The sequence below is a fragment of the Canis lupus genome, chromosome 21, assembly GCF_048164855.1.
Source record: "Canis lupus baileyi chromosome 21, mCanLup2.hap1, whole genome shotgun sequence".
Lineage (NCBI taxonomy): Eukaryota > Metazoa > Chordata > Mammalia > Carnivora > Canidae > Canis > Canis lupus.
The window spans coordinates 12807504-12821568 of NC_132858.1; the positions used below are offsets into that span (position 1 = coordinate 12807504).

The window sequence follows — 14065 nt, forward strand, 5'->3', positions numbered from 1 at the left end:
CCTGGGTACCTTTTTATGGTATTATAATTAAAATCAAAAGCTCCATGAACATGTAAGGCCAGAACATGAAAAGATATTCAAGATCTAATATGAAAAAAAGCAAGTTAAAAATATATATTATTTGATTTTGGTTTTGGCTTAAAAATGTTAGTATGTGCATAGAAAGATACAAGGAGGAATATAATCTAAACTGTTTATACTGTTTAAGTGTCAGGGGTTAGAATTATGGAGGAAGTTTATTCTTCCCATAGACTATGGGGTAGATGTACTTTTTACATTATACATTTCTGTAATGTTTGAGTTTTCTTGCATAAGGAATATGTATTATCTTAGATGTAATCAGACAAAATAAGGAATGTAAAAATAAAATGAAACTGAAAAAACTATGTCTCTTTATCCAAAAAGAAGTCAGGGAAAAAAATATTTAGCAATCTAAGAGTGTTTTGAAATCACATTCTTTGGAACTCTTCACCAGTTCTCTGAGAGCCAGCACGGGGCATGAGGGCACCTGATCTCTAAACATGTCCCTACCCAAACTTCTCACTCAGCTTGAGCATTTTACTTTCATATTTTAATAATGAAGTTCTGCTAATACTAAGTTTGAAAACTTAGGACATAAAACATATGTAACTAATTTATTTCTGAATGTTCCTCAAAGCACTTTCTGGGGTTTGAGTGGGCTCCCCAGGAAAAGAGATCTGTTTTCCCTTGTGTTTTCTGAGCATGAGATTTTAGTACTGAGCTTTTTAGTGCAAGGTCTGATGCATTTATGAGCTGTCTGGGTAGAAAGCCGGGTGCTCTATGCATAAGGATCCTCTGTTCAAGAAGGCCAAGGCAGCAGGAAGCCTCTCATTCCCTACCATCTGGCCAGCCTCTCTGAATCATGTTCAGCCATCCAGAAGCAGAAGATTCAGGATCACCAGAGAGAGACTATTTTCAGATGAATGAGAACTCAAGCCTGAGCAATTAGAAATAGGTCAATGACTTTTTAAAGCAACTTTCTTGAAAGAGGATGCTTTTCTTTGCAAAATTCTTTCTCATCACTGGTCTTTAAATAGAATATGGTGACTGCCTATAAATCCTTTTTCTTGTTTTTAAGTCTTCTGTCACAGAACCCTGAAGTATTTTTTTCCTTTAAGTATTTTTGGAGGTACTTGTATTTCTCTAGCCTTGTATTTCTAAGAGAAAACCGGACTTTAGAAATATAAACGAGAGACTTCAGTATTTGAGCTAAAACTGCTCTATTCCCTAGAGTTTAAAAAAAAAATGCTTTTTAGAAATTTTAATGTTTTAATCTGGTTCTTCATTATCTGTAATAACCAGCGGAAATCCTTCAAATGAAATCCCTTTCTCTGTTTTGTTTACTCTTCCTGACTTTCACAGCTATATCCTCATCTGGATTCTTATTGAGCCAAAACTAATATGCCATTTTCTGTGTATTGTATCTCCCTGCTTCCTGAGAGCAGTAGAACCCATCTGTGAATTTCTGCTCAGAACCAGCAGGGGGAGCTCACTTCCACAGGAATCTGAATCCATCCATAAGGGGATGGTGGGAAAGCAACCCAACTTTTTTCAGTAGGAATTGCCCTTTTGCACTATGGATGAATGATCACATGATAAGCAACAGGTTACTGACAATGGTGCTGAGATACAGCATTCCTGCGAGAATGTGGTTAGAGACAGCCGGCCTCAATGGCAAGGCTCCTACCCAAAGCAGATGCATACTCTCTGCCTGTACCTGTTTTTCAAGGCTTGGCTTGCTAAGCTGTACAGTCTGAGGTCCAGCGAGTCTGGTCCCTGGAGTAGCTATCACAATGCTGGTGAGCTGGGCCATGGGGAACGTTTTGGCTATGGTTGCGGTCTGTCCATTGACGACACGGACGGGGTGGATGGAATTCTGGGAGGTAGGGAGGGTTGTGGGGGTGAACTTGGTCAGCATGACGGGCCTCTGGATAAGTTGAGGAGCTGCAAGCATTGGAGGAGGTGCTGGGGCAATAGGAATGTTATTCTGGGCCACAGGCTTGGGTCGAACCTATGGGGAAAGAAAGGATAATTATTATATTACTTAAATGTCTCAAATCTTATAAGTCTAAGACATTGCCAAATCTTTCATACTTTAGATGTGAAATGGTATTTAGTACCAATACTTATTAATACTCATTTTGGAATCATTAACTCTACAGCTATGAGGATATATAACCTTATAAAAGATGCATCAGCTCTTAAGAGGGCCCAAATGTCACCTTACAATGTGGTTCTTCTGAATCCAAACCTTAGCTCCCTCTTCTATACCAAGCAGCCTCTTCAGGGCTGAGGTCAAATGCCTAATCCAGAGACTGGTCCCACTCAGAATTTGTGCCCAGTATGGTAATAATGCTTCTGCTGGTCTTAATTCACATTCTAAATTTCTTGATGTCCAAGGCTTCAAGTCAGCCCTGTTTCTTGTTCTCTAACTTCCTGTTCTTGGCCACCCCTTCTTTAAGTCACCTTTGTGGGCTTTCTTTTCCTCTGCTCAGTCCTAAACATAACTATTTCTTAGAGTTTCGTCCTGGAACCTCTTTTCTTCCCAACCTCCTCAATCTTCCTGGGAGTTCTCAGCCATCCCACGGCTTCAAATACCTGTGTACTAAAGATGTCCATACTTGTATCTCAGAACCACACATTTCCTGAACTTCAGAAGCATACACTTAACTGCCTGTCATGTATCTCTACTTGGATGGCTCACAAGAAATTAAAAACCAACATGTCTAGGAGCTCCTGGCTTAGTCAGTGAAGAGCACGACTCCTGATCTCGGGGTTGTTAAGTTTGAGCCCCATGTTGGGTGTAAAGATTACTTAAAAATAACATCTTAAAATAAATAAATAAATAAAATCTTTAAGAACAACAATAAAAAATCAACATGTCTAAAATTCTTCTATTTCTTCCTCCAACCTTTCCCTTCTTCCTATTATCATCACCTCAGTAAATGGTCTTTTCTTACTACATAAACTTCAGAACCATTCTTGATGCTTCCTACTCCACCTCTGCTTCCTAAATCCTTCTCAAATATGGCTACTTTCTATCAGTGCCATCGTTCTACCTTACGTTTGGCTTACTGGAACAGTGACAAAAAATTATGATTAAAAACATGGGGTCAGCCTTGCCCGGGTTCAAATCCTGGTTCCTACCCCTTACTAGCCAGGTAATCTCAAGTAACATACCTGATTTAAGCCAGCATTTTTCGAACTTTCTGTACTGTGACCCTGTGGGCAAAATCTTTTCCCCTTATGCATGAAAGTTTGACCTGCAGGTAACTCCCCAGCTCTGTTCCCCTGGAAACCTGATTAAGGGTAAGAATGTCAACTATGTTACCAGGCAACATTGTTTATGGTAAAAAATGATCCCTTACTGCTAAACTGAATCTGAATGGGGAGAATTATAAATACCTGATGGGACACCATGCTTTGGGCTTCATGAAGTAAGGTGACTCTTTTAACTGAGTATGTCCACTGGGGGGACCTTGAAAGCCACAGCTATGGAATTGGTACAAGATACACTGGTTCCTGTGAGGCATAAGACTCTGCCAGGATGGCTCTCCCATCGTCCTGATCAAGATCTCATTTCCCTACACCTAAGCTATCACTAGACAGTTGTAGAGACTGCTATACAGGCTGACGAAAAATGTCTGATGCTATCTTGCTAGTAAGCTCTGGTTTCTGTCTTGTGTTGTTCCAAGCAGACTAGTACCAAGTGTGGGCCCTGAGGGTCTTCCGAGTCTGAATATTGAACTGAATTTAAGATGACCCTGTGGTGGCTGCTACAGACACACAGTAGGGAATACATTTCTTACTGTAACCAGTACATGCATATAGACATAGATCTGTATCTCTATAAAACAAAAATTTCACAAAACATTACACAAATGCTATGTACTCTAATGTTTCATATTCTGTTTTGTTCATTTTGTTTAGAAATTCTGGTTATCATCCATTAAATTGATTTCATACAGAGCACTGATATGTCATGACCCATTGTTTGGAAAACATGGACTAAGCCCTAGGTTCCCTATCTAAAAAAAAAGTAATACCTACTTTCACAGGGCTGTTTTGAGGATTAAAATAGATACCCACAGAAAGTGCCTAGTGCTGTAAGTGGCACCTTGCAGGAGTTTTTAAACATTAGCTGCTATTGTTGATAATGTCCTAACTATTCTTCTTGCCCACAGTCTTGATCATATCCAATCTATTCTCTTTCTCTACACAATGACAAGAGGAATGTTCTAAAACAAAAACCTCATCATTTCAAGTAGAAATGTTTTCATGGATCCCTGTCATTCCTGGGATAAGGGCTGAATTCCTACATAGTCTAGAAGGCTCCACAGGCTCTGGCACAATGGGCTTCTCCAGCCTCACCGCATTCCCTAGCTTGAGTTAGCCATATGTCTTCTAAGGTCAGCTACACCAAATCGCCTTTGGTTCTTTAGGCTTACGTGCATCTCTCCATACTGGATTGGCATATATGCTCTACCCTCTGCCTGGGATGTTTTTCTTCTTCCCCCTAAACTACCTAACTTTACTAGGATTTTAGGTCTCAGATAGAATGTCAACAATTCCAGGGAACTTTCCAGAATACTATTAAGAATGAGTGTCCCTATGTGTGATCCGACTACCCTGTACTTCCCATAATGGACACTGTAATTGCCTGTACAAAGTTCTGAAGCTCTCTGAGGGCAAAGAACTGTCTATCTTGAAAACTGGTCAATATACAATGCCTTTATTGATACCCAAGGTATTTATTAAGGATCTACTAGACAAATGATTGAAATCACCTTATCTCATGTTATCAATGCCCAATCCTACTGCATAGGCAATTTGGAAATCACCTATGGCCAATGACCACAAAATTCCTTTCTCTTTTAACATAGGGCCTCAGATGGGAACTCCTAGCCTTTCTACTAGGCAAGTCAAGACTCCTCTAAAGCCAGACTGAGGCAATCCTGACATCTTGCAGTAAGAATGGTGAGTTCACTGCAATTGCTAGAAGAATACTGCCAGGACAATACAGGCAAGCAGAGCTGCTTGGGCCTAGGTAGAAAGTTCTATGTATAGACTGCTAGTCTAAGCTTTTACAGGCAAGGCTTTGCATTTAAGTATGATGCTTAATGCCATTACTTTCCAGAATAAAACTAAACTTCTCGGTTTCAACTGGTTAGTTTGGCTATTGTTTCCTTCTCTACTCTCTGGCACATAGAAAAAAGTAGTAATTGCATGCCTTCCCCACTGGCAAGCAGGTTTGGCTAAACTTCAAGTAAGTTAACATCCTAAGGTTTAAAATGGTGCTATCTTAATTTTTTTTTTTTTTTGTCACATCCCCTTGCTACTGCCTTTGGTCATTGCTAAGAAACCCTGGTGTTCAAATAAGCTTCTTCTTGGTATAAGAATCAGCAACTACAACCTTTAGCTAACTAATAAGATCTGTAGAGAGCTGAGCTGATAAGCATACTTCAGGCTACTTAGAAAGGGCCCCTGAGCACTTCTGTCTCATCTGACCCATTATTGGGCTTGTCACTGGTTTACTCACCTGTGGAAGAAAGTTTGGACGTGGAGTGAGTCGAGGAGGGGGGATAAATTGTGGTACTTTGATGGGCTGAGGAGGTGTTGCTTGAACCTGCTAAAAAACGGGAAAAATAAATAAACCACAGAGGACAGTAACTGTTCGGTATCAAACCTAGGCATTCTTAAAGTATTTTTAGCATCACTATTCTCTGGATCAGACAATATTTTCTAAAAGTTTTCATGGTAGAATTAACCATCTGAATTAACATTTCCTGAAGAAAACTTTTTTACTCTCCCACCTACATGTTTTGCCCTACAAAAGTGAACCAACTGCATTTCTGTGTCCTTACATGCCTAATGTAAAACACAGCAGCAGGCTTGGCAATCTTAGACAATTTCCTTAGACATTCAAGAACTCTTGCATGTACATATTTTAAAAGTCAAGACTGGACCCAAAGTCAAATCAAACTTGCTGCCTGGCCAAATGGGCTTTTTCCTAATATAAGGGCTTTATCTAGCAGTGAATGGCTTTATTCTTGTAGAGAATTTTCTAACTCTCAGCATTTGGCTGAGATAGCTGGTTGCTTCTCTCAAGATTCCTAGTAAGTGCTGAAGCTTCACTTTACTGCTATCTAGTTTTATTTGTCACTGGTTGTCATTCAAAAGCCACCAAGAGCTCTTAGCTGAAATTTTAAGAACTGACTTTAAAACCACAATTTGGCTATATTTCCCCCAAGCTTCAGAGAGCATCAAAGTCTAACTGGTTTTGCCCTAGAATCTCACTAACAGTTTTTGTTCAAGTAATTCTTCAAGGGATCTGTTTTTTTCTGATAGACCTTGGACACAGACACTGCTAATTTGTGAGTTTCTTAAATATTTTTTAAGTGCCTCAGCTTGTCCTAGTACTTTCTGGGTGCAGCCAATTTCAAGGGATAGTGAACTACAGGAGTTCAGTGGGAAGTTTTCCCTAAATAGGTAATACAGAACCAGAGAGTGTAAGCATTCAAGCTTCACAGGAAGGTCTGCAAATAGGATGGAGAGAGCTACATGAAAAAGTGTGCATGCCACTATGAAGGACATTCCTCTCCAAGTCATACTTTGATTGCAGATAATGCACTGAATGGGTTTTGGTCCTTGGTGTCAAGGGACACCTCTATAATTATTTGAGCAGATAGCAGGAATGCCATATTCCCTTGTCAGCCCCGAAGGAAAACTTGGTACAGCTGAATGATGGAGACTAAAAAATCCAGCAGGAGCATAAAATGGATATACTCTACAAATGCATATCCTGAACCCTCTCATGTGGGCACACATGAGTAGCAGCTGCTGGCTTACCAGAGTGACTGTGTTTTTTGCCACAATTTGGACAGCCTCTGCCCCAGGCCCAGTGACCTTACTAGACGTCTGCAGGTTGACTGGTGTGTTCTGCACATCAGTGCTGAGCACAGCCTTCTGACTGTTGATGGCGGTCACCATAGCAATGGTAGGTCTCTGGCCCACAACAGAGGCAGGCATGGTCGCAGTTGCTGCTTTCAAGACGAGAGGTAGTGTCTTTGTGGTAATCATAGAAGCTGTAGTTACAGTCTTCTAGGAGACATGGAGAACAGATATTAGGACACTGAAGTGTGATCCCACTAAACAATATGCTGCTAATCCCCAGAAGAAAACAAAGCAGTGATTCTTATAATCAAGTTTCTCGATATAACAACATTTCTTTTGTGTACATACAGCACACTTCTTACTAAAGGGAAAGATTAGTTTGTGCCAGAGTTTTCAAATTTAGCTTCAAGTTCATAGTAATAACTGCAGACAAATATGGGCACAGGATTTTCAACAATAAATAGGGTGGGTTTACAGATATAGAATATGAGTGTACCTATTTATCTGTGTTTTTTCTTCTCTGCTTGCTCTCAATTAATTTAAACTCTGTAGAAGATGAAATCAATGGAGTATACACCATCTCTATCTTTAATTGCTACAACCTCATCAATATGAAGAAAGCCATCATATAATTCTGGTTATCTGCCTCCAGTGACACAAAAGCTATGATGAAAGGACAGTGTCTTTTCATTCTTTTGAGTGTCACCCTTGAGAGGAAGAAGGGAAACTCACATGAGGATTAGCACAATTGTTGCCTCAAGGCAGTAAATCCCAAACTCTAGATAATAAAACCCATTAACCAACTAGTATAGTAAATACCAGCTCTTGATATCAAAAGGCTGTGAGTCACTAACTAAAATCTTTTCTCTGGAGAACTGCCACAGAAACAATCAAAGATCCAGTGAAACATGACAAGGTGGAAACAAAAACCTGTGTTTCAAAAAGCTTTATAGATCAGAGGCACCTGGCAGCTCAGTTGGTTAAGTGTCCAACTCTTGGTTTTGGCTCAGGTCATGATCTAGGGGTTGTGACAGTCAGGCTCTGGGCTGGGTGTGGGGTCTGCTTGAGATTCTCTCTCCCCCTCCCTCCCCTCCTTACCACCCCCTTATAAAAGGCCTTATAGTTCAGAGGATGAACAGAGGTGATAGGATTTGACTGATCCTCCACAAGTGCTGCTGCTCTGTAGCTGCAGTTTCTAGATTTCTTACTAGAGTAAAGGGGCCAGTTACAAAACAAGAAAAATGCAAACAACCTTCTTACACGGCACACACACCTATCCTGTGCCACTACTCACTCAAGATCCAAACGTTTCAGGAACACAGAGATTTGCTCCAACATGCTGATTCTGATTTTGATACTATTCCATCTTTTTCTTCTTATTTTATACTGGCGCTGTCCGATTTGGTAGCTACCAGCCACACATGGCTATTTAAATTCAAATTAATTAAAACAAAAATATTAAAACATCAGTTCCCCAGTCACACAGTCTACATTTCAAGTGTTCAAAAGCCACCTGTGGCTAGTGGCTACCAAATTGGACAGCAAAGATTTCCAACGCAGAAAGTTCTGCTGGACAGCATTGCTCTAGACCAGTGACAAGGCCTCACTCTCCCTGAAACATATCTGGACAAATCCCCTTGTGTATTGCTATTTTAGTGACAGTGTCGGTACTTATGTACTAAGCTGTATTTTTGTAGGCAATTCTTTATTTCTATCTTCTGCCTTAAACACACACATACATCATCTAATCTTCTAACATCTTTATTTTCTTTCAATGAAAACAATTAATGATCATAACCTAGGAGCAATCCTTATTAACACTTGTAATTAAAATCACCCAAATCTTCGTCTCCTCTTTTCTAATCAACAATGCAGGTGTGGTCTCATTCTCTTTGCCAGTGCCTTTTCAAATGTGAAATGGGAGTATAAAAGTGGAACACTGGTATTTATTCTGGGGGGTGGCAAGTCATCTACTATCTACCCATGATGAAAACTAAATAAAAGCTAAATGCTATTTATCATTAGAAATATTACAGTAGTGTAGCAGGAAGGACTGACTTTGCATTGCCAGCTATTTGTAATAAGTATTTTTAACCCAGTGTGATATTAGCCCTATCTTTCAGTTTAAGACATTAAAATACAAAGACCTTTTCAAGTGGTGAGCAAGTCACACCAGATGGCATTCAATCTTGGTGCCAACACAGGTCATGGAAATAAAAGCTCTAATCAGCAGAATTCACTGACACGGATTTTAAAAACTATTGTGCATGCTATTACTGCTTTGAAAGAGGTTGTGTACTTTTGTTTGAAACATCCTTGGTTCAGGTAAATCACTATCAATATTTTGAATCACCCTAAAGTGATTATTCTAAAAAAGTCAGTGAAACCTCAAACTCACCTGAATATATACTTACCATTACCCGCGACACTTAAAAAAAAAAACCGAAACCTAACAAGTTTGTTGACATCTTAGGTTAGCATTTTATTCTACTTTATAAATATTTCTTTACGGCTAATTTCACAACATGTATTCTAGGATCTATATAATTCTCTGTATATACAGGCATAGGCCTAGTACTGTATTCACTGATGAAAACCTTTTGAAAAATACATTGACTATTTGCAGCAGGTATCAATAGGCATTACTTAAATCTTTACCTCTGGTCTGGTGCTTATTCTATTCTAGGTGCTTGGGAATATAAACCAAACTCTTGGGAGTGTTAGAGTTTAAATGACAAAGAGAATCTAGAATTTTGAAATCCAAACCTAATGAAAATCTCTGACCTGTTTGGCAGGAAGAAGAGAAGACATAGGAGAGGAAAGGTAACCAACAAAAAAGAAAGTTATTTTTCTGGAAGCTATGATTAGTCCCTGGCTGGCTGATGCTGTTCAATTGTCCCTGGCTTCAAGATAAGAGAGCAGTTTCGCCACAATGTCATCAAGAGGTTTTTTAATTTTGACAAAACCTAAACTATACCAACTAGAAGTTAATGCAGAAATATATGGCATAGCAAAATCTTTTTTACTTTTTTGCCAAATTATTATTGTTTACTTGCAGAGCATGAGGTGTTGATTTAAAACAGACTCCGATGAACAAATCAGAACTTAGAGGGATTATTACTTTGGGCTCTAGTGAACTTCCATTATCTATTTTAGACTATTTTTGTTTAATTTTGAATGGCAGGTAACTGTTGCACATTCAGGTGACTACAAATAGAAACACTCTACTCCTCTTTTTGTCCATAAGTTTTTTTTTTTTTTAAGATTTTATTTATTTATTCATGAGAGACACAGAGAGAGAGAGAGAGAGTCAGAGATACAGGCAGAGGGAGAAGCAGGCTCCATGCAGGGAGCCCGATGTGGAACTCAATTCCAGGTCGCCAAGATCAGGCTCTGGGCTGAAGGTGGCGCTAAACCGCTGAGCCACCCAGGCTGCCCCATAAGGATTTATTTTCTATTTGGTCTTATTAACATGCCTCTTTATATTTGTATTACATCATTAAAAAGGGCAAGATTGTGAATATAAGTTGAAAGGTATACTTGCATTCAACTCTTCTAGTCTTTCATTCTTTTATGTAGATTGAAAAATTTCCAAATCTACATATAAGGATGAGTTTTTGAGTTAACTAAGTAAAGGGGACTGGTCCCTCCATTCCCCATGCCTTGGTCCCTACTAGCCATCCAACTTAGAATAAAAAATGTTCTCTTCCTACCACCTTCTCTTTGACCATGCTGATTGCTACTTAATAGTTATTCCTTTCTCAACTTTGATATTTAATAAATGCCATATACAACCTCCCATTTGTCCTTGACCTCATGAACCTTTAATGACTCCTGTTGACTGTCCAAAACCCCAACGGTTCTGTCATGCATTGGGAGGGCTTCTACAAGCTAGCCTCTTTCTACCTCTCTGGCTTTCTCTCCCTCTCCATTATTTCCCAGAATCCACATTACAGCCACATCAGCCTCTTTGCTATCCTAGGGCACACATTTACTTCTGTGACTGCATACTTTTGTTCACATAGTTCTCTACATCTGTGATGCTCTCTCCCTCAGCTCCATCACTGAAATTCCACCGATCTGTCCACATCCTCCTCAAGCGTCACCTCATTCACAAAGCACTTCTGATCCCTCTAGTTAAAATTACTCTGTCCTCTGGTCTTTTCACAGCTCTTCACTGGTACTTTCCTTTTATTCTTTTTTGTTGGCTGTTTACATTTTCCTCTCCTCCTCTAAATTTTTAGAATTCTGTCTTATTCGTGAATCTACCCCCCACGTTGTCTAGCACACAGAGTCTGCATATAATAGAGACCCAATACATATTTACAGAATGAATGAAAACAATGATAATATACCAGCTTCTAGGCAGGGATCACTACCTCTTTGTATACTAGAATCGAGCACACTGAGAACACCCAATAAATACGGACAGTTTATTGAAAGACAGAAACCAAAAACTTGGATGGTCTTTTAGCTTTTAACATTACACATCTGCATTTAACAAAACAAAATAGTATAAAACAAGCTTAGATACAACAATTAAATATATCAGGTGGGCCACCAGGTGGAGAGATGCCATACAACACTGTTTTGGGGACAGCCCTTGGCCCCTTACTGTCATTCACCATCCCAAAGCAGCACAGAACTCAAGATTATTAGGGAAGGGAACAGCTATTATAAGAATTATATAAGCATTTCCTCTGATTTGTGGGACATGTAATGTTACTTGAACAGGAAGCTTCCATGGGTTAAGAGAAAGACTCCTAACAACCAGGAAAGAATGAATTCTTCCATGTAAATACTTTCTAATGAAAGTGTACTTTGCAATGAGAACAAACTAATCAACTCTAACAAAAGTAATCTGATAAGCAATCCTTCAGAAGAAACACAAGTCCTAGTCAGGGGGTTTTAGAAGTCAGTTTGAATGCTTAATTTTCAAATAGCCTTGGAGATTATGGTAAAATTTATGCTCTAGCTATCTGATTTACAACAGGAATTACTCTTTTTCCTACTTTGGCATTTGACATAATGTTGGCATTTTCTTTTTTGGTATTGTATGGCAGTACAAAAGAGCAGTGAATGGACAGACTTTTTCACCAGAACATCTGGGTTCAAATCTTGGCTCTACCACACATACTACCTATATGATTTTAGATAATTACTTAATCTCTCTGTACCTTAGTTTTCTTTTTTATAAAATAGAATAATAATAATAATACCTTCCTTATTAGGGTTGGGGTAAGGACTGTGTATGTTCCATACGTAAAGCACTCAGGAGAGTAGCAGTATATAGCAACCTTTACTAAATGTCAACTACCTTTAGTAATCGTTAGCATTTTTTACAATTAATGTATTCTTAACTTGAACAATTTTATATGTGAACCAGCCCATTGTCCATAAACAGTGAATAACAAGTAAATTATAATATCTCCTCTATGTTATAAAGATATACTGAAGACTTGATATTTGTGGGTGAAAGATGCCTATGCTTGAGTTTTAGAAGATCTCAACATCCTTGAAATCATACACAAAAATGAGTGTTACTAGGTGTGAATGTGTATTACTCTGGGGAGAGGATCCATAGCTCTTACCCAAGTCTTAAAAGGGTTGTGATCCCTAAGGAACAGGAAGCACTGCTCAGTCATCCCATTTAAAAAGGTATGCCCATATTACATGTAGGTGTCTGGAGACCAAGGCTGAACAGTATTCTTAACTGGATGTTATTCCCAAATATGTCCTTATTGTACATCTTGATTGCCTTATGATCCTTAAATGCTAGTTTCAATGGCCCTTTCAGTAAAAACATCCACACAGCTATACCAAGTTAGGATGTCATTAAGTCTTCAGTTCTTAGTTCTAGTTTGGACCTGTAGGTTCCATTTCAGATTTCATTCAGTATATTAGAACAAATTCATCTGCTCATGAATATGGACTTAGAAGCAAATATTCTGTTTCCCTGAATAATGGAAATATATCACCCTTCTTCTGAATGTCTTTCTACCTGGTTCCAAGGGTACTGCTCCTGGAATATCTCCATACCTAATTGCTAATTTCCAGCAAAACAATTCCAGAGGAGGCAGAGTCACACAGACTTTTAGAACAAATGCAAATACTTCCAGAAATTCAAATTAAGACGTTAGTTCTGTTCTAACACAGAGTAGTGATTTTTCTTTGTCACTGACTACCTTTCCCCTCTTTGGACAGGTGGGAAATCATTTAACTTTTGCTCCTTAGTAATATCATTTCCTTTTGCCAATGAATTTCAAGTGATTTTTACCCCAGTGTATAGTATAAAAAAGTAATCAACATAACTTTTGTCTAGTGCTAGTTGAGCTCAGTATGGTCTGAAACAAGCCGTAGTCTACATGACCAATAATAAGTCAACCTAGAGCAGGAAGCCTACAGGGCTCTCTCCATACTTTTACCTGTGAAGCAGTCAGGTTGGGAGAGGGTGCAGCCGACTGGGCGTGGTGGTGGTGGTACTGCTGTTGTTGCTGTAGCTGCTGCAGTGGTTGCTGCTGTGCTGTTTGTAGTTTGTTTTCAGATTGTGGTAATGGCTGTATTTGGAACTTGTCTGGTTGTTCTTGCTTTACTATCAGGTTCTTCCGGAGCTGTTCAACTACTCTTTTCTACCCCATGAAGACAAAAAGAAATAATATCTATTAGAACATTGCTCTATCCACTTTGTGAAATATGCAGCAGAGCTCTGTACCTCTGACATCTTTCTGTAACCAGCTTAATCTAAAACTTGTTATATCTAAAAGGTACAGACTCCACCTCTAAGGAGAAATCAATAGCATTAGAAACATTTTATATATCAAGGGAAACTGAGCCATACAGAGGAAAAGAAAAGATCATGGAGCTCACACAGTCAAGCTCAGATTTCTTAACTATTATTAGCTTGGTGGTGGAAGGGCAAGAAGAGTGTAGCCATGAGAATGACTCTGGAGACACAAATTTCAGTTTTGCTACTTACTAGCTCTCTGATGTTTTTGTCAAGTTACTTAACCTATCTGTGTCTCTATTTCCTGTTCTGTAAAGTGAGGAAATTAACATATCCTTGGGGTTTTTATGAGTACAAAGCTGCTGGATGTTAAGTACTCACAACTGTTACTGGTACATTGTTGGTCATTTAACTTTTTGTATCTGG

General features: G+C 39.0%; 1 protein-coding gene and 1 long non-coding RNA gene across 28 annotated transcripts in view; one reads left to right on the top strand and one right to left on the bottom strand.

Annotated features, from left to right (window-relative positions):
- Positions 1-14065, bottom strand: part of PHF21A (PHD finger protein 21A) — a 193720-nt gene that overhangs the window by 36982 nt on the left and 142673 nt on the right. For 16 of the 26 annotated variants that reach the window (XM_072790564.1, XM_072790556.1, XM_072790555.1 and 13 more), the window contains 4 exons: positions 13341-13544; positions 6871-7122; positions 5561-5650; positions 1739-2032 (listed from right to left, as the gene is read on the bottom strand). In XM_072790564.1, the coding sequence (XP_072646665.1) occupies positions 1739-2032; positions 5561-5650; positions 6871-7122; positions 13341-13544 (840 nt within the window). The remainder of the gene's footprint in view (positions 1-1738; positions 2033-5560; positions 5651-6870; positions 7123-13340; positions 13545-14065) is intronic. The other 10 variants (XM_072790569.1, XM_072790577.1, XM_072790561.1 and 7 more) reach the window with 3 other exon arrangements.
- LOC140612695 (uncharacterized) lies at positions 3354-9940 on the top strand. 2 transcript variants are annotated; one of them, XR_012013858.1, is made up of 3 exons: positions 3354-3463; positions 4905-4998; positions 9711-9940. It is a non-coding gene; the product is annotated as an uncharacterized lncRNA (long non-coding RNA). The 2 variants fall into 2 exon arrangements; XR_012013857.1 differs by having other exon boundaries at positions 3354-3458.